The 20,697-nt window shown below is 44.0% G+C and overlaps 1 protein-coding gene across 2 annotated transcripts in view; it reads right to left on the reverse strand.

Annotated features, from left to right (window-relative positions):
- antxr2a (ANTXR cell adhesion molecule 2a) overlaps positions 1–20,697 on the reverse strand; it is a 65,414-nt gene that overhangs the window by 35,165 nt on the left and 9,552 nt on the right. For both annotated transcript variants that reach the window (XM_053421385.1, XM_053421384.1), the window contains exons 7-13: positions 18,583–18,663; positions 15,033–15,093; positions 13,890–13,985; positions 13,324–13,393; positions 5,566–5,644; positions 5,187–5,282; positions 214–264 (exon numbers count right to left, since the gene is read on the reverse strand). In XM_053421385.1, coding sequence (XP_053277360.1) covers positions 214–264; positions 5,187–5,282; positions 5,566–5,644; positions 13,324–13,393; positions 13,890–13,985; positions 15,033–15,093; positions 18,583–18,663 — 534 coding nt within the window. The remainder of the gene's footprint in view (positions 1–213; positions 265–5,186; positions 5,283–5,565; positions 5,645–13,323; positions 13,394–13,889; positions 13,986–15,032; positions 15,094–18,582; positions 18,664–20,697) is intronic.

Consider the following 20,697-nt stretch of genomic DNA (forward strand, 5'->3'; position numbering starts at 1 on the left):
TCATAAAACCATTAATTAATTCATATTTCTCAGAGTAATAACATTAAACGTTTTCTAAATAGAGCTCAACATTTTGGCAAATACACTTTTTGTATCGACAGAGGAAAAGATCTCAACCACTCGTCATAAAAATGGAATCAATCTCTTCTTCTTCATTAAGTTTCACTATATTTAAATCCTAGTATTTAGAGACAACACCATATTAATACTCACAGGTGGCGGAGGACGGGAAGGTGGAGGAGGTGGCGGCGGGTCTTTGATGACCTGGATAAACACAAAAAGCAAAAGAGCGTCAGCACAAAGGGATGAGTGCAAACACACAAACACACACACACACACACAGACACACACACAGACACACACACACACACGCTCGAGCCGTGTCAGGCCGAGCACAGACGGGGCTGACGGAGGTGATTCTTGACAGGTGACTGAGACAGACAGAGACGTCCCTGACGCCGGCTGCTCTGTGTACGCAGCCCCCCCCCCCCCCCCCCCCCGCAGCCCCCCCGCTGACTACTGATTACAAGGGTTCTGCTTGTAAACCAACATCAGGCCCCCCCCCCCGTGGAAAATAAAGCAAAAGCTGGAAACCAACTTGTTGACGGGGGAGTCTTTGGGGCGATGGCTGTCGCCCGTTTAGCTCTTAATTAATTGGACGGGGTTCGATGCTCCCGAGCAATACCCCCCCCCCCCCCCCCCCAATCGTAAAGTCCTAAGGAGTTAATTGGCTCCAACGAGTTGCGGAGGAGGAAGCTCGGGCTCAGGCTCGGCTCCAAGCTCCGTCTGGGTGGAAGATGAGTGCCGTCAAACACACAACAACAACACACACACACACACACACACACACACACACACACACAGAGAGACAACAGACACACACTTCACCCGCAGCAGAGTGACCGGCCCGGCGGCATTGTTCATGACAACACTGGGTGACATGGCACCTGAGGAGCAGGTTGTCCACAATGTGATTCCACTCAAGGACAAGATGCCTCCACGAGCTTTTTACAGATGTGCATCGCGAAGCAAAGGAGCGTCCTGACACGGGGACATTTGTCAGGTGTCAGTCAGACGCCTCACAGTCCACACGTCCACACGTCCAACTTTTTGCTGAAGACGCCACTCGGGCCTCGTGGGAGAGACGGATCAGGGCCGGGGAGTTTATTCTTTGGTATTTTGAGGTTTCAGGGGTTCGTACGTCTTCCTCTTTGATACGAGAGGCTCTGGAATCAGTTTACAGGTGTTTTCTTATATGTGGAGCTTTTTAAAATAGAATTTGAGTATCTAAAGAATGAGGATTAAGTTTGTTTATGTGGTTTATGTGCAAGGTTCTGTTTGTTGACAGCGTGAAAACTTATCAATCACAATCACAGGAGGTAGAGTCAGCATTAAACCACTGAGGAAGAGGAAGCAGCTGCAGTCTTCACCTCCTCCGAACGCTCACTTTTTCTTTTGCTCATTCGATGCATCGCTCTATTGCTCAAGGACACTTCAAAATGCAGAGTAGACGAGCCGGGGATGGAACCAACAACCCTCTCTACCTCCTGAGCCACCACAGTACTGCTCCTGAAGTTGTTGATGGTGGTAGTAATACCATAAAGATGTTACCCTGCCAATCAAATAACAGATTTGATTCAATTGGAAAGAGCACTACCTGCCCAACTGAAAACACGCCCACGTCAGACGCCCTCTACAAACCAATCAGAGTCAAGTACAGGTAGACTCCGCCCACGTGGGGGATCACGACAGGATGTACGTATGTCGGACAAAATACTTTAGTCCTTAAATTACAATGTGAAATCAAAACTAACAAATCAAATGATAACTATGGAACAAACAGCTTCAGACTCTGAGGAGAGAAGACGAGCGAGAAACAAACTTCCTCTTCTCTCCTCCGCACAGATTGTGTTAATAAATAAAACCTCTTCAGCCTCGAGGACGTTAGCTTCACACTGGTCTATAAATACTGTCCATACAGTTACAGCGAGGACGTCTCTCAGCCGGAGCTGTGATCCAGTGGAAGACAGACCTTTGTCCATTAGTCATCACAGACACATAGTCCCCTGTCATCACTGCTCATGCATTTGCTAAATTGGTTTTTGAAGGGGAGATAAAAAGAAGAAAAAAAGAGCAATGTAATTATAGCATATCATAGATGCTAACAGCTGCTTCGTGCAGGGATCCCACCGCATTGGCCACATACTGTTGTCATTAGAATAATGAAAAATAATCAATTACCGTTAATTAATTTGCTCTTTGACACACAACTGGCTGTAAGCAGATCCAGTGCGTGGCTCAGAGTAGCCTCTCCATACGCTGATTAACGGGATTTTAAACCTCACCTTACGCCGACGGGATTATCTCCTTTTATTAAGTGCAGCAGATTCCCACCACATATTGTGGGATTATGCCGATGAGGCTGCTGTTTCCCAGCTACCTGACGGACAGATGTGGAGAGCAGGGCGCTCAGCGATGTGGCGGCATAATTAAAAAACTAGACCGAAGGATACTTAGCCATCTGACGGCCGCTCGCCACTGAGGCCAGGACACCGGGGGAGAATCGGACCAATCAGAGGAGCCCGGGGACGTCTCTGCAACTATACATTATCGGCACTATCACCAATCTGTGCACCTTAGAACCGAACGTGCCCATAACTCTCTTACTGTATATATTGTTGTTCTATTGTTTTTTTTATATTGTTGTTTGCACAGTGCACCAACCACACCAAGGCAATTTCCTGTTTGTGCAAATATACATGGCAATAAAAATAATTCTGAATCTGATGATCTGTTCGTTTCTGACCTCGAGCTCAGAACTTGTTTACAGTTGTTTTCGGGAGGTGGATCAGCGGCAGGTACCATTTTTAAATTATTTGTGTATTTGTTTCCGGACACATTCAACTGTTGTGAGAATTAAAATGTCTCCGAGGGGGAAACAGAAACACAAGACTGGGAAAGTTCTGCCTCAGGGAGCAACGCTGACAACTCATGAAATTAAACAATCAGAGATTATTAACATATTAGGCACAAACTGAGTTGAAAACGTGTCCAAAAGTGCCTCCAAATTATCAGGGCATGATTTGTACTTTGGGATAAACTGCATCTCCGACACCAGAAACTCTTCTGAGCTGAGGGCGACGCCGTTTCCGAGTTTCACTTTCCAAACAAATCATAAACAAAGAAATTACCACTCCACAGCTTGTATGACCTCTCTCCTGGCATCAGGCCATGTGGGAGAGAGGCAGAGAGAGAGAGAGGGGGATTGTGGGAGAGAGGTTGGGCCAGTGTGTGTGTGTGTGTGTGTGTGTCTGTGTGGTTCTGTGTGTGTGCGTGGCCTCATCCTGACTGCTGAAACCTGGCAGACTGGGGGTTTAAATATTAACAAGCCACACATGGCCCTCCTCTTCTGCCGCGTCCCTCGATGGAAGGCAACAGCAGCTCGCTCCACCAAGACAAACACGTCCGCGGCCAGACATGCTGCAGGGGGTTTACATTTTAATGCCTTTGTTGGTTTTCCAAAATATGCTTCCATCTCATTCTGGATGGGCTCCCTTCAGGTCCACAAAGCCAGGTAACGTCAGTCATTTAGGGGGCGGCGGGATTGAGCCGGAACGGAGGTGCTAGGGGGGGGGGGAAGAGGGGGAAGGGAGGGGGGGGGGGTGGATGGAGGGTAAATTTGCCTTCATCAGATCTCCGCTGGAAATCAAAATAATAAAAGCAGGGGCACAGAGCGAGAGCGGGTGCACCATCTGTAGCCCCGCGCCTCGCAGCCCCAAACCAGAATCTGCTGTGGGTTTTTCTAAATTGTTAAGTGGGAGAGGAAGGAGGTGGGGGGGGGTGAGGGGGGGTGAGGAGGGAGCAACAAGGCTTCCAGGAATAAACAGAAGCTTGGACTTGTTAGAATATATCACATTATTGTGGCCTAAATCATTTTTTAAATACTATATTATAATCATATCTATGGAATGTGTGAATAATGATCAGGTTACCATCAGTGAATTTGATCTTTAATATGTTTATTGTGTGTTTTATCTAATTTATGTCAAATGGAATATGTTCAAAGCACAATAGGATACTTCTTACTATACTACACTTTACTATACTATACTATACTAAACTATACTATACTATACTATACTATAAAGCCCACTATTGTGCAGATAGGTGATTATAGTTGATCAGACAGATCATGATTTTCCAATTAATGTATTCAATTATTATTATTTTTCATAGCGGTCCATTTAATTTGCTTCTCTGGATGTTCATGTCTGCATTTATCGAGTAAAAACACACACCCACTCACACACACAGACACACTGACACACACACACACAGACACACACACACACTAAACTAGAGCCCGACTGGAATTGCCATAATTGCAAATACACAATCTGCATTGTTTTTATATCGGCAAACAGATAAATCAGTGAAGCTCATGTTTATCTTGAAATTAATCTTTAAAAATGAAGTTGCCTCCACGTTCACAACAACACATGAAGCTCCCTTCAACCAGCAGAGGCTGAGATTCCAGTTAATCCGTGTTTACCAGAACACAGTAAGTGTTTTAATCAGCAGCAGAAACGTGACGGACTCAAACGTGATTAAAACACAAACTGATAATGAATCACTTCGGTCCCCGGGTGGATCCTGAACAAACACAGATCTGTCAGCCGAGGAACAATCTGTCACATCTCGTGTTCTGTGACTTCTTCTCTTCTCAGGAACTCGTGTGTGATCACTTGCTCATCGGCAGGAAGTGGCTTCTCCACTTCCTGGTTGAGGTTCGTGCCGTGTGGTGTTGCGAAGCCGCCGCGGGTGAACGAGGTAAACCGGAGGTGATGAACAGATGTCCCTGCACCACTTCCCCTTCACCGCCGGCTGATGGACAATATCGAGCCCGCTGAGTGGCGAGCGGCCTCGGCTGAACCCGACCCCGACCGGCTGCTGGTCACAGTGGTTTCAGATAAAACCAGTTGCATTAACCCGAAACACTTCCTCAAATTCAACTGCATTTTAAAAACAACAGTTTCAGTTGAATCCAGTTGCTTCAGACGAGCTGCGCGTTTGCAACCGAGAGAATAATGTGCTCACGACTTTAAACCGTGATGTAATTTATTAAAGAGAATCTCCCACATCTATCGTCCCGTTATTAAAACCAGTGGATCCCCAGTAACACTCACCAGTGTGCAGCACAGAGGAAAGAACCACCACATGAGGGCCAGAGCCACGAGGACCAGCAGAACCAGGAAGACGATCGCCACCACAAAGCCGTTCGACTGCAGGAGGAAACCACAGTAATCAGATTACACGCTCTAATGAGGTCTAGTAGTTTGGATTCATGGTGTTTCATAAACATCACAGAACTGGAGGTCTGTGTATTTTTGTCTATTTGTGGTGTTTACTGCTCCTTTAAACTAAATTTCCCCTCGAGGATGATCCACACATCCACCTATCAATTCATCCATCATCCCATAATCCCACTGCTATCCTCACATCTGGTAAATTCACATTTGGTACATGTTATTAAATGATTTAAACTTGCTGGTGCTTCAGACTCACACACGTGGAAGCTGTGATCTGGTAGGAGCTGGAGATGAAGGATTTGCCGTCGTTCAGGCTGATGAGAACGTCCATGGTCCTGAAAGAGAAAAGGTTTCATCCGGATTATCTAACTGGAAATCAAACAAATACGTTTTAACTTGATTTATGACAGAATTTACTTTTTTTGCAGACTGTGTTTTAATCCAATCCATCACATATGAGGAAGAACTATCAAAGATCTGTGTGATTTTAATGTAACTAAAGAGAAACTGCTACAAAGACTTCCATTGCAATATCAATAATCATTGATGCAAAGAAATAAATAAATAAATAAAGGAAGCAAACTAAAAAGCCTTTATCAATGTGGGAGAGATAGAAATGCACCTGGAGCACAAAGGCCTTCATCGAGGTAAGAGACTTATCCATCAATAAATCAGTACTTTCCTCTAATGGTTTGACAAATTAACTGAAAAACTAAAAGTCATTGATTCAGCAGTGATTTAAAAGAATTCAATAAAGTGCTCACATTAGCACGACTCTGGACTTTCAGTAACAAGGCTCGTGAACTCCTACGACTTATTTAGACGGAGGAAAGAAAGAAAGAAAGAAAGAAAGAAAGAAAGAACCTGCAGACACCAAAATGGGTGCAATTAAAACCCTAATGATGAACGGCACCGCAATCTCCATATGTCTATTATGCCCAATCCAATTACTGCAGGTTTAATGAGAATTCAGGAATACGGAACAAGTGAAACGCCTGAAATCCTCCAACACAAAAAAGACAGAGGAGAGAAAGAAGTGCGGTTGCGGTGGCGGCGGCGTGGTTGTGTATGTGTGTGTGTCTGTGTGTGTGTGTGTGTGAGTGGCCAGCTGTGAGTGTGTGGTAGCGTTCAGGGGAGGCCTGCATAAAACCCGGTGCTGCAGAATAATAACAGGAGCTCTTCTCTTTGCTGAGGCTGGAGCCTGAGGCAGAGCCGTGGGCCACCGACTCTCCTGTGGTTCAGAACAGATGAGCGAGCAGACCATGTGTCCATTACTATGCGTTTTATTCTAAATAGTCTGAACTGACTTCTTATTTACCCAAGCTAAATATTTAAAACAGGGGGAAACTTTAAAAAACGGCTCTTTGACACTTTGACACTTCAACGTGTGGACGGCTCCACTTCACAGGTTTCACTTGTTTATTGTTTCACTGAGGTTTGATTCTGAGCGTCAGCAGAATCTCACAAAAACTACTGAGATGATTCTGATGAAAATTGGTTGAAGGATTGAACGTGATTTAAGAAACACCAGGAGCATTGTTCACCTTTTCTGTGATTTCCCTGAGAATCTTGATGAAGTTTGTTTTGGTTTTTTTAAATGTGATAAATGAGTCTTTTCCCCCATATTCAGTAAAATCATTCAAATCAGTTAATTTCACTGAAAACAAGATTGAAGCTCGTTGTTGATGAATGGTTCTCGAGCTACGTCTTCCACTTCTGGAATAATCAGGTCGATTCCCTTTCAAATAAAGAGATTATATGGTTTATTATCTTAGTTCATATTGAGGATTTCTCTTTGTTACACTCTGCTGCACTAACACAGTCCTCTTCAACAAAGGGGAACCTGCTGCTGGTTCAGAGCTGCAAACCTTTTAAGAACCAGTTCCTAAAATCTTCTTTGCAGACTGCACAGGACATAAGCTAAGTTTAAAAAAAAACTTTTCAAAACACAGAGAACTGGCTTGATATTAAACACCGGCTCCGAACCTCGGTGAGGTGGAAAAGAACAAGTCTGATCTAGTTCCATCCTGCTCCGGGATCCTGAAGCATTGAAACCAAAAACTAAAACTCAAAATATACCACGTTATAAACCTTTATCTGAACTGGAACCACTGGGAGAACCACCAGTGCACAGGGTTTGAATCCAGTCCAGCTGAAACACAAAGTGAACTGCAGCTGAAACGTTTGTGCTCGTTCCTCCTCTGCATTAAAACGAGAGGATGCTCGACAGACTCTAAAAGAACTAGTTTGCTTCCATCACAAAACGTGTCTTTGTGTCTGAAGACACTGAGACACTGAGACACTGAGACACTAACTAAGTGCTTGAGCTGAATGGGTGAGGGGAGAGGCTAATTCAGATGACACCTCAATCCGTGGTAATGGTGGGCAGGTTGTTAATCAAGCCGGAGGAGGAGCGGACCCCCGGCGTGTGAAGGAGGAAAAGCTCCCAAGCGAGTTACACTGACGAACGCCAGCCCCCCCCCCCCCCACCCCCCCTCTATAACCTGACATCACTGGACATCCTTAACGCACCACAACCCAACCAGCGAGGCCTCCTCCTCCTCCTCCTCCTCCTCCTCCACCTCCTCCTCCACCTCCTCCTCCTCCTGACTCCTCCTCCGGCTGCTAATTACACAGTTACTGTTGAGTGGGCAGAATCTGCACCAGTCGTATATCCTCGTCTCTTTTCACCCTTTTTATTTCCAAAAGAACGACCAAGTCTCTAAGTGGTTTCGGCCGTAACACATTTTTACAATTAGCGCTGAAGTGTTTAGTCGGTGTCTTTGTCACTCAGCGGAAAATTAATCAGTTATTCAGATATGTAAGATTCCTACGGGGGGGGGGGGCTGCACTGGTTTCAGGTTCAGGGTTGAGTTCCAGTTTCTTTTATCTATTTTAAAAGCATAAACGATATGGCCCTTTTCATCATATCTGAGATTTGATCTAATTGTTGTACTTGTGCTAGTCTATGTTGTTTTATTTTCATAATTTCTTGTATTTTGCATTGTGTCTTCTTTCATTGTGCAGCAGATTGTTAAACTGCAGTTGTTTCTTAAATGTGCTCTATAAATAAACTTGACTTCACCGAACATCCTGTGGTGCAAACACTTGAGGGTGAGTGTTTCGACTTCCTACAGATTAAGATGCTTAATTGTTTGACTGGAAGAAAACAACAATAAAAAGAAGGTCTATGAAAAAAAGCTGCTTTTCTGACATGAACCAAAACTAAACTTTTCCCAGAGAGGCTGAATATGACAACGCAGAAAATCAGGAAAAATTCATAGTGGACGTGTTGAAATCTCAGGATAGAAAAGAGTCAATGGTCCACTTGGTAAGGTGAAGAGATCTGGGAGCTTCTGGAGATAAGAGCTGTGAATGTGCCATAAACAAAAAACATGTGATTTACATGTCAATCCCCTGGTGCACTTTTCATAGGTTAAAAGGAAACTCACACAAAATGTCTGCACACAATTGTCCGGACATTTTCCAGAGCTCATCTCTGAAAGTGGCTCTCCGGTTTGTGCCAATCTGGTGATGCTGCACGGAATATTTAAATGTTGGCATGAGGGTTAAAAAGTCGGGGAATGAAAGGCAACTGCATGAGGTTGGATGAATAATTCAAAACAAGCCTTCCTGTCATTTAACTTCCACGCAGTCAAAGCCGGTGAGTGACACCGAGGAGAGAGCTGCAGCTGCTCGGTGGGTCGCCGCTTGTGTTTGAATAAATGGGAGATGAGAGGCCAGATTGTCACGGGGGCCGAGGGATCAGTCAGAACTGGAGTGGAGAGCGACACGGGCTCCCAGTGACACCAGTTGAACGGCAGAAGGTTGCTCCTTCGCCACCGCGCTGGGGAAAAAACAAACTTTGTCCCTGGGCTCGATATAATCTGTCTGAAAGTCGTGGGCCCCCGCCGTGACACTGAGCTTTGGTGAAGCGCTGCAGCTGGAGAAGCTGACGTCGGGGACGCTAATGGATTTTATAACTTCCCTTAAAGACGTGAAAACTGAGGAGGCTGAATAATTCACAGCGGAGCATATGCGACGGCTGTCACTCGGCATCCGGGAGCCATCGCTCTGCGGCCTGACTTCGTGGCAGAAGTTCTGATGGAGGGAAGGAAACTTGGCTGAGGCGGGGGGGGGGGATCAGCTCCTAAAGCACCGGGACCGGGAGACACTTCCACTGTTTGGAAACTAAAAGACCGGCTGATGGAGCAAAGTTCAGAGTAAACTGGAGGTTCTGTGGCCGAGCAGCTGGTGACGGAGAGGAGAGAAAACAAGTGTGTTGCACGACACCACGTCCTGAATACACATCTTTACTTTTTCAATTCATGGCACAGTTCAAATCCATTTTCCTACAAGTCCAGGAAACCATTTACTTTCTTTACTTTAAACTGCAAAGCTTCAAAAGTCTTAATTATCTATGTTTTCATACAGATTATCCCGGAACTTGGTGAAAAGATGCGTTATTGGTCAGAGAAGAAGACATATGATTTTGGTGCGGATCCAAATAAATCCAGTAATTTTGTTTGCCCAACTCTGCAGCAGAGAGAGAATTACCCAGAATGCATTCAATCTATTGCAGTAGCAGGAGTTCAGGTGCTGGAAACACCATTTGGAGATCTCCTATGTTAATATGAGAAGTGTAAAAACTAATGGAAACAAACATCTGCACTGACGCACATTCTTTCCAGGTGTTTCAAAAACAGCAGCAGCACATTTTGCAAACTTATGAGCTGGAAAATAAAACTGTGTTTTCAGATAATTCACCAAATCATTTAAAGTCGTGTGAAGAAAAACTGTAGATTTTGATTTATTTAAAGCTTCTTTCTTCTATTGTCTTATGTTGGTTTTTACAATTCCTCATTATGCATTTTATATTTTCTTTAACGCACTTTGAACTACTTGAAATGAGCTACACAAATAAAGTAATTTATATTATATAGTTCTTTATTAAAAATAGATTTTCAGAGATAATAGATCAAATATAAATTATTATTTGATCTACAGAAGGTGATGCACTGAAAATAATGGCTGTTACGAGGATCAAGTGCATTAGGTGATGATAATGGTATTTCTACGAATTCCTATTGATTCTGAAAATTCTCTTATTTCTCAATTTGCTATAATTAATCTTAATATTAATAATTGAATCCCTGATCCGGCTCGTGGAGGATCTGAGTCCCACTCGTCCCTCACGTCCTCGTCCACAGAGACGCTGCAGCTTCCTGCTCCGTCACGTGACAACAGACCCATGCACGTCCAACACGCCGGTGCCACGTGGAGGACAATCAAACAACAGGACATTTCCACCATAAACATTTTCATACCCCCCAGTGGAGCAGATGGAGCGATGCCCCCCCCGCGAGCAGCAGCAGCAGCAGCCCCGGGACGGCCTGTTTAATTATTGACGAGCATCAGCTCCTGTACCTGCTCCGTCAAGCAGGTGTCGACTCCCCGCTCAGTTATTGTTTTTGCCCTTCGTCATTATTGTGAAAACACCAGGTGAGGACATGCTGCTGCAGGAGCGCAGCCACTTAACCTCTCCATCGGCGGCCCAGCAGGGTTTGCCGGGGTCTCCTAATGGGGATACACAAAGGGGGGGGAGGAGGAGGAGGGGCGGGGAGGGGGGGGGGGGGGGGGGTAGCAGGGGAGGAAGGGCATCGGCAGCTGCCAGTGTTTGAAGCCTGACGCCACAGCTGTCAGCGCAGATGATGCCTCTCCGTGAGTGCTCCTACACAGCTCAATGACCAACTGAGGACACTGTGATTCCTGGACATGGAGCCTGGATGTGGAGCCGCCGCCTGCTGCAGGACCCCGGTGGGACGGGGGGGGGGGGCAGCGGCCTCCTCGGCTCGAGCCACCGCCGTATTTCAAATATGTTTCCCGAACAATGCACATCTGGGGAGGTCAAGACGGGAGGCGGGGGGGGGGGGGGGGGCGGCGCCCGCTGAGGAGAAGCCGCCTCCCACGTGTGTAACAAACATGGTGGACAAAGGGGGGCGAATGCGCAGTGAAGGGTTGTTCCTCGGCTGAGTAGAGCGGTGTTCGCCGAGCGCCCTGAGCGCCCGCCCCCAGTGATGGAGCAGAGGAAGACAGATGGACGCAGACGGAAGTTTCCGGGCGCCGGCGTTCCGTGCAGGTGGCCCGGGCGCGTGGCGTCTCAGTGCATGGTGAATAATTCAAACAGGGAGCGCGGAGCAGGGAACGGCTGCATCTGTCGCCTATCCTTTTAAAGCCCCCCCCCCCCCCCCCCAACAGATGTGTTTACTCACCGCCCCGTCCCAACTAACTACTTAATGGGTCACCACTGGCAGCCAAGAGTTAATTAAGCAGGTTCTTCCTGCAAATGGCGGCGGCGGAGCATCGGCTCGGCTGCTGTCCGGCGCCGTCGGTTTACAGATGTTGTCGCTCGAGTGAATCTCTTCGACTGTTTCCTGAACACGTCGAGTGGAAAACACCAGGATGTTGGTTTTTTCTCTCTTGATTTTTTTATCCAAGAGAGAAAATCAGGATTTCAAAATCATCTCATCCCCACAATTTGAGGTAAAGAGATTAACTGTGAAATCAGAGGGATGATTAATACGGAGATTTTGTTATTCTACAAATCAATCAAACGTGGGACAGATGCAAAGCAGCAAAGTTCAAATTAAATATCGAGCTTTGTTGATAAACTGTTTTTCCCCTTTTTGTCATTTATACGCTAAGAAAAATGAACCAATTGTTATAATTAATCCCCTAAAACAGGATTTTATTTTTCCAATGTGAGGATTTCCTGTTTCACTGAGTTCTGCATCTTTTTAATCAGACAGTCTTTGAATTAAAAAACTGGGAAATGTGAATATAAACCCAGACATTTAACAAATAAAGGTTAAAACCCCAAAAGTCTATAATTTGATAATTCAATAATAGCAGCAAACACAACACACAGAGGGTCTCACTGCGTCTTTCTCATCCCTCCATCTATTCAACCTTCAGCTCCGGGCAGAACAACACGTCCTCCTGAGCAGATTATCTGAGGTGAGGCTGAAGTGGATTCAGCGTCACCGACATCATATGATTCATAATCTGCTTCGGAGCCGAAACGCCTTCAGGAGCCAGCGGCGCTCGTAATCATACATTTTTGATTGGATTGCATTCGGCGAGGACATGAAAATCTGTTGTTCCATCTCGAACGCCTCAGCGATCATCTGCTGTGCTTCGGGATTAAAACCAGAGTCGCAGTTAAAGTCAAACAATAACTAACGCAGCCGGGAATAAACGCTTATTTACACTGTTTCCACTTTAATCTCTGTGGGTTGTTATGTATGGAATGTTTTTTTTTTACTGTGAAGCTGCATCTACAGTGTTGACTGCGTCTTTAGGCTCTTCAGCTACGGGTTTATTTATAATAAATCAAATTAAAATAAGAAGAACAGGAAGAAGAGGACGTGAGGGGTCACGACAGCTACAGAAGACTTTAATAATAACGACTTATTTAGAACCTTTCGATGTAGAACACAAAGAAGGTAAATTTTGAATAAACCAATACTGGTAAATAATAACGGGGATAGATCTATTGGTCAAAAGCTTTCGTGAACAGGTGAGTTTTTGTGATCTGTGCTGGTCGAGAGTTCCAGAGGGCGGAGCCAAGAACGTGAATAAAGACGCAAAAGATCTGAGATATGAAATCTGCCGTCCTGTTAAATTGGAGCCAGAGTCAAGGTCCCGCCCATACACGCATTCAACCGATTGTGTGTCAGTCTCAGCTGTCAATCATGACGTTCCACCACTATTTTTGCGGAGGTTCTACTTTAATAAAATTGTGTAAATCACTTTTATCTCAGGTGTCTTACCTCGTTGTCTTTAAACCCAATAACTAAATTAAGGATTTGAATCGTGACAACGTGGTAAAATCTTCTTGTGTGAGTTTTAAATTATTAATTGTTGGATTAAATCGTTTAGATTAATACACATGATTGACTAGTTCCTAATAAAGTCATATTGAATCAAATGTCCACATATTATATGCACTTACTGTCCGACCTCATAGAGCTTGGGGGCCGGACACAGCAGGTAGTCGTTCCGCACTGCACTCGGCTTATGATCTGAAAAACAACATCAACAAAGCTTTTTACATGAATCATGTTTCTTTTCAAACTTCGGACATTTTCTTATTATGCCAAATGGGTTTATGTCCCTTTTGTGAAACAGCGGCCGCTGTGGTCAGATGTGGTAACTACAGGATGTGTCTCTGAATCACGAGGTGGACAAAAGTGTAAAAGTAAACATCGAACAATGTTTTAACTTCGAATGAAGAGACAACAGATTATAATACGAGTGTTTACTGTTTGTGTGTGTGTGTGTGTGTGTGTGTGTGTGTGTGTGTGTGTGTGTGTGTGTGTGAGTGAGTGTGTGTGTGAGTGTGTGTGTCCGAACTAGTGAATCCTGGTCAGATCCATGTTCACATCGACTGTTTGAGACTGAGTGACTTTCTGTTTGTTTGTTTGTTTGTTTGTTTGTTCTGATGTGGTTTTAATAAAGGAAGCCTGGTGGAGGTTAGTGCTGTAGTGATTTGCTCCTCGTTGTTTTCTAGACACTCACTGAAGGTTTGCTCTCCGACTATGAAGCTGCAGACGACGCCTTCGCTGCTGCGGCCGAGTTTGAAGCCGTTTCCTCTGAGGACGATGTCGAAGGACTCTGTGGAATGTAAACACAAGATAAGAGGGAGGAGGAGGAGGAGAAGGAGGAAGAGGAGGAGGAGGAGGAGGAGAAGGAGGAGGAGACGCCTGCGTAAAGTTGGACTTTTTTCTAGCTGCATCTTGAGGTTGTTACATATACCTGTTGTTTCTATAAAGATTTTATTTCAGAGGGACATTATTTCTACAGCAATGTGGTGGATTATCAGAGATTATATTTATGGATTTGACTTCAATAAGACAAACTGAACTTCTCCTCTCTTCCACCTGGATAAGACAAGACTCTGGATAATTCCGATCTATCACTTTTCAAATCATTCGTCAGAAAGAATGAGACCCTCAAACTATTGGTGATTTATTTAGGTATTAAAACAGTTAAATCAGTTAATATCGCAATATCATTTTCATCAATAGTAATATTACAAAAGGCCAATATACTGTAATGTCCATACACATAATTGACCGACCTCAGATTCCTATAAAAATGGGTCTTTAAACGTAAATGATAGAATAAGGCGACATTTATTGTGCTATTTACATAAATGTCGAATATGAAAATAGTTTTTTGTCCTAAAGATTTGTGAAAAAAAGTTCTAAAACACAAATTTAGATTTTTTCTCTCATAAAATACTCAATACTCGTCTTTAAGAATCTAGTACTCCTTCAAATTAAAAGCTTTAGAAGGAAACTTGTTTTAAGTGCTCCATAATCAGAGGTGAAAGGTCACTGACAGACTGACAGACACTCCCAGTGAAGCACCAGTTAAAACTCCTGGGAACCACTGACAAAAGTCTATTAAGTCCCAGTTGTGAGCATTAAAAGTCTAAAAACCTTCAGTTATTTTAACGTTCTGAGGTTTTTGAAGTTTCCTGTTATGACCCGAGTGCTGTCAGATGGTTTTCCAACAAGCCACCGTGATCTTCTCTGACTCAGTACGTCCCCACTGATTTTTTTTCCATGTCCTGCCTGGAAACTGAGACGTCTTTTCCAGTCACTGTTGGACAGACGTCTGGAGTCCTGCGAGGCGGCAGCAGGAGGATCCACTCACCGTTCACACAGACACTGGACGGCTCCACGCTCAGGATCTCCGTGCACGACTGCTTCAGTATCTAGAAGGACGAGGGAGGAAAAGAGAGGGAACGGGTGAATTATCGCTTTGCAGCCCACGAGAATAAACACATCAACCACCGGTCGTTATCATTTCTGTCAAGTTTAGAAAACAGATTACGGGGCTGCAGCACCTCAGGAGCGTCCCGCCGGCTGCAGGAGGAGAGGAGGCAGAGGAGGCCGAGGCGGCAGCTGTGTCAGCCTTTATGGGCAAATTATGCAAGACCATTCCATTCCCTCGGTTCTATTAAAAACCTCCGGGATCGCGCATTAACATATAAAGAGGCCCGTGTGAGCCCACTGTCACCGAGCCGCACTGTCCGCTGTGATTCAATAAATCAACAAAGGACAACTATGCAAATCCCCGGGACACGGGCGGTAAAAAGAAGCATATTAACGGAGAGACAGGACACTTGAACCCTTCGTTTGATGTTGGGCCAAACTTCAGTCTGAGGAGTGTTTACAGAGGCCTTATTAAAGATGATGGTTTGATGTGGAGGCGTCAGAAAGGGAGAGGGGGGGGGGGGGGGGGTGACAGCCGGGAGGAAACGGATCGGCTGCCGTTCCTCCATGTGACCACTTCCTCTGCAAAAAGGAAGATAGAACAAAATGGACTGAGAGGACATGAGACATGATGTAATTTTGTCTTATCAATGGAAAGTTGACATTCAGCAGATAAAGAGCTTTTTTCCTTAAAGAGTAAATTAAGTGATTTGTTCGGGGGGGAAGATCCTCACGCTGGAGGTTTTGCAGATATTCATAATCTGAGTTTTGAACGTTTGGCTCAACACTCAAACAGCAGCTCTTCATTTCTCTGGGATCTTGTGACAAACATTCTTCTGCCGGCTGCAGGAGGAGGAAAGAGGCAGTCGTCCAAATATCTGCAGCCAGCGTTACAACTCGTGGCGTTTGTGAAAGGATGAGGTCCCGAGCTTTATCAGTTTGTGGAGATAATTAGGTGAGAAAGGTTCATAGGGGGCCGTGACTCTCATCCATTATTAAACAGGAAGTCTGTGACACTGTACATGTTGTTTAAACTCAGCTGGGTGTGAGTTTAAATCACAATAACTTTGGGTTTTCCCAAAAGGACGGCAGCTCAGGCAACAAAAGGCCCAGTGTAGCAGAGGAATCAAAATACATGTCCTGACTGGAAGCAGAAACCCTCTCTCTCTCTCCCTCTCTCTCTCCCTCTCTCTCTCTCTCTCTCTCTCTCTCTCTCTCTCTCTCTCTCTCTCTCTCTGTGTGTGTGAGTTTTGTCATGCAGGTCAGAGAGGCTGCACAGATGATCTCAAATCCTCACAATCCAGCAGAGGAAGGCGGAGGCCAAGCAGCCATCGCTCCAGTATTACAAAGCAGAGAGGAATGCTGCAGGTTTTCGTTTGGGATGAAGCGTCACTGTGTCTCCGAGGAGCTGAGGGGATGAGCTCTGTAGCAGGAGCATCTTATAGAGGCTTTGATAAGTTCCATAAATAAGTGTTGATGGGTCATTAAAGATGCAGAAAATATGATTTTAATGAGAAGAACATCCTCGTGGAAAAAGACTGAGAGCATTTTAAAGATCAGAAGTGATGATCGATAATCAAATCCAAGCTTCCAGAGGCGTTCAGCTCATTTTAATCTTAATTATTACAAGATGGATTCACATGCTCTTTGGAAATATCAGAAAAACTATTGGAGGGATTCAACGACACAAGGATGTGGGCTGATGTTTGAGTGTTTTTAATTTGGTGCTGGTCAGAATAAACATCTGGATTCAGTGAGTTTAAACAAGGGGCCTGTTAAAGTGCTAAGTAAAGTTCTAGTTCCTTTTTCACATACAACGTTTTGAACGTTAGTTTTCCAAATTTGTTATCATTTTGCTGCAAATATATGCGACATGCATTAGAACACGATATTTTTTGTTCATCGTCAACCTTCACTGAAAATGACCCATTATTAATATTATGCATTAAATGAATGCACACACCATTGTCCACCTGCACATGCTCTGCACAATATTTAACACATTGCATATAGAATATCAAAATTTATAGGTTTTTACCTTTAATTTATGCAGTACATTTGATTTTAGTGCACAGTTTTGCAATCAGGTGCAAAGCTATATTTAATATTTGTTCTACCTAATATGTTTGTAATGCACCAAACAACGAAGAACACTCCTGTTTGAATAAACCTACTTGATGATAATAATAATAATAATAATAATAATAATAATAATAATAACTTCATTTATATAGCACCTTTAAACACAGGGTTTAAAAAGTGCTTTGACTCAGGGTAACTATACAAATTCATTCATACTGATAGAAAAATGAATTAATAAAAGCAATAAGAAGACAGCCTCACATAAATGTAAATAAATAAAAAGTAAAAGAAGGAAAGTTATGAAACAAAATGGAGATAAAAAGGCAGTAACGCATGTTTTACTTTAAAATAAGTAGTTTTATCTAGTTTCTTATCCTCAGGCCCTGGTGACAGAGGCCTGGACACGTTTGAGCCTCAAGGACCCGACCTGATGATCCAATGCTACAAGTGGCTCAATGTTTCTAAACTCAAATGTAAACAGATTCAATTCTGAAGGTGAATTTAATGTCAGGAATAAATTAATGCATATTTTAAATAAAACAATCTGTGTGTGTGATCAGACGTCCGTCCCGTGTGAGACTCAGACTGAGCCACAGTTTCCGAGCCTCCTCCTCTGTCGAGCTCAGAGAACCAGTCACACCCTCCTCGTGGCTTTGCCTCATCGCTCTCTCTCTCTCTCGCCGCTCGTCTGAGCCGCTCTGTCTGGTTCCGCTCTGCTCCTCAACACTGCCGGCCCTGTCGGCTGCGACGCTCGTGTCCAAGTCCGGCTCAGGTCAGAGCGCCTCGGCTGCTCTGGGCTCACGATCATGTACAAACTGTTGCCACACAAACCCCCGCCTTGGCCGACGGCGCTCGGGCCCCGAGAGCCGCGGCGAACGGAAAGTATCGCTAATTGTCTGGCAGCGAGAGGACGAGGCTGCACCGGGAGGGAAACTTCAGAATATAAACACTGCTTCACGGACTCTTACTCTCAAACTGACCAGATGGATCCCACTGGTTTTTACTGGCTTTTATTCTGAAGTTTTTATCGAAATAATAAAAAAAACAAAAGCGTTAAGGCGTTGAGGCGCTGATGAAGAGTTTTGCCACTCAACACAATGAGAACACTGTGAGGACGATGTCATATGGACAGTGACTAACTGTCAAGCTGCTCTGTGTCTCTTGCTTCTACCAGGAAACACCGAGCGGCGTTTCTGCAAATGTTTTCCACGCAGCTTTGCAGGAAGTTCACTGAGGTTTGTCAGAAACTTCCACGAGGTCAAGACAGGAAACACAATTTGGTGAATTCCCAAAACTTTTCCAATCAGTCTTCACCTTCAGTTGTTTCTTACGAGAGCAAAGCCTCCTCCTGATCTCACGTGAACCGACACACACCCAGCGACAGATCAGAAAACAGCCAAACTCACCGAGTTCACGATGCCTTTGAGAGCGTGGAAGCCATCTTTGACAGGAAACACTTGGTCCTTGGTGTCGGCGATCTCGGCGAGCTGTCGGAGACACGAGAGACAGAAGAAGAAGAGAAGAGACGTCTGATTTAAACGCTGCTTTCTTCTCTTTTCTTAATGACGGAGCAGCGTCGTTCTTTCCTCTCAGATCATGGGCAGCAGGAGACGGAGCAGATGGCATGACTGAGGCAAACACTTCATAACACTCAACTGTAAAAAAAAAAAATGTGCACAAACTGGGACATTGTCTTTGTTTATGACTTAATAAGATGGTTCCCAATGGTTAGAGGGGACAGGCCGTGGTGACGGGTGGAGGAGAAACAGGAGAAACAGGAGAAACAGGAGAAACAGGAGAAACAGGAGAATCCGGAGAATCAGGAGAATCAGGAGAAACAGGAGAATCAGAAGAATCAGGAGAAACAGGAGAATCAGGAGAAACAGGAGAATCAGGAGAAACAGGAGAAACAGGAGAATCAGGAGAATCAGGAGAAACAGGAGAATCAGGAGAAACAGGAGAATCAGGAGAAACAGGAGAAACAGGAGAATCAGGAGAATCAGGAGAATCAGGAGAAACAGGAGAAACAGGAGAATCAGGAGAAACAGGAGAATCAGGAGAATCAGGAGAAACAGGAGAAACAGGAGAATCAGGAGAAACAGGAGAATCAGGAGAAACAGGAGAATCAGGAGAAACAGGAGAATCAGGAGAATCAGGAGAAACAGGAGAAACAGGAGAATCAGGAGAAACAGGAGAAACAGGAGAATAAGGAGAATAAGGAGAATCAGGAGAAACAGGAGAATCAGGAGAAACAGGAGAAACAGGAGAATCAGGAGAAACAGGAGAATCAGGAGAATCAGGAGAAACCGGAGAATCAGGAGAATCAGGGGAAACAGGAGAATCAGGAGAATCAGGAGAATCAGGAGAATCGGGAGAAACGGGAGAAACAGGAGAAACAGGAGAAACAGGAGAATCAGGAGAATCAGGAGAAACAGGAGAATCAGGAGAATCAGGAGAATCAGGAGAATCAGGAGAAACAGGAGAAACAGGAGAATCAGGAGAAACAGGAGAATCAGGAGAAACAGGAGAATCAGGAGAAACAGGAGAATCAGGAGAACTACAGACATCACTGACTTGATGAGATGAGCACTGACTCAAGATTACACCAGCAGACCAGTGATGAATGAACCAGTGACCAGTTTAAACGTATTGATTTCTAAACAGAGTAGAAATGGGCCAGAAACTGATTTAAACAGGCAAAATAAAAACGCTTCACAGATTCTACTTTGAATAGATTCTGTGGTATTTCCGTGTATAAAAATATATTTAAACAAACTATTACTATTATTTATTTATTCATTTACGTAATATTGATGGGTGTCCTAGTTTCATTACCTTTACCATGAAGGTTAGATTATGCAGAAGAACTACAGAACGGTTTATTATACAGATCATTTCTCTTTCTTTAACGTTGCAAAACGGAGCATTTTATAGCAATTTAAACAATTTCCCAGAGAATAATAAAAAAAAAAATCAGGCTTATTTAGAGGCTTGGCATCTATGAGTTGGTGCAGATCCAAATAAAAATGTGGATCAAGTGGATTTAAATGTGTTTCTTTAGGTGTTAGACTTTTTGAAGCAGCTATATGTGTAATAAATAGAGCTACAAACTTTAATATGAGGCTGAGATAATGTGGATTTAATAGAGAATCAACAGATTAAATGAGTGTTTAATAGTTTCATAGAGCTGCTGTTTTATTAGTTTTGTTTTTAACAATAGATTAGTTGAGATCTTTTTCCATTTTTGGAGAACAGATTGAGATGCTAATCATTAAACATCCTGTAACAACACAAAGCCAAATAACCACTAACATTCCAGATCAACAGATATCTGCGTCCTTAAAGCTCCAGAGCTCGGCTGGAATCAACATATTTCACATTATTTTTGACCAAACGTGGAGCAAAATGCAGTTTAACATCTGAAAAGTGGATTTTCCTGAAAGAATAGTTTCAAAGTTTTATGTATATTTGATTTTTCTGCCATAAGACCATGTCCCCAAAGCTTCTGTTCTGTTATTAAT

This window comes from Pleuronectes platessa, chromosome 4, assembly GCF_947347685.1.
Source record: "Pleuronectes platessa chromosome 4, fPlePla1.1, whole genome shotgun sequence".
Classification (NCBI taxonomy): domain Eukaryota; kingdom Metazoa; phylum Chordata; class Actinopteri; order Pleuronectiformes; family Pleuronectidae; genus Pleuronectes; species Pleuronectes platessa.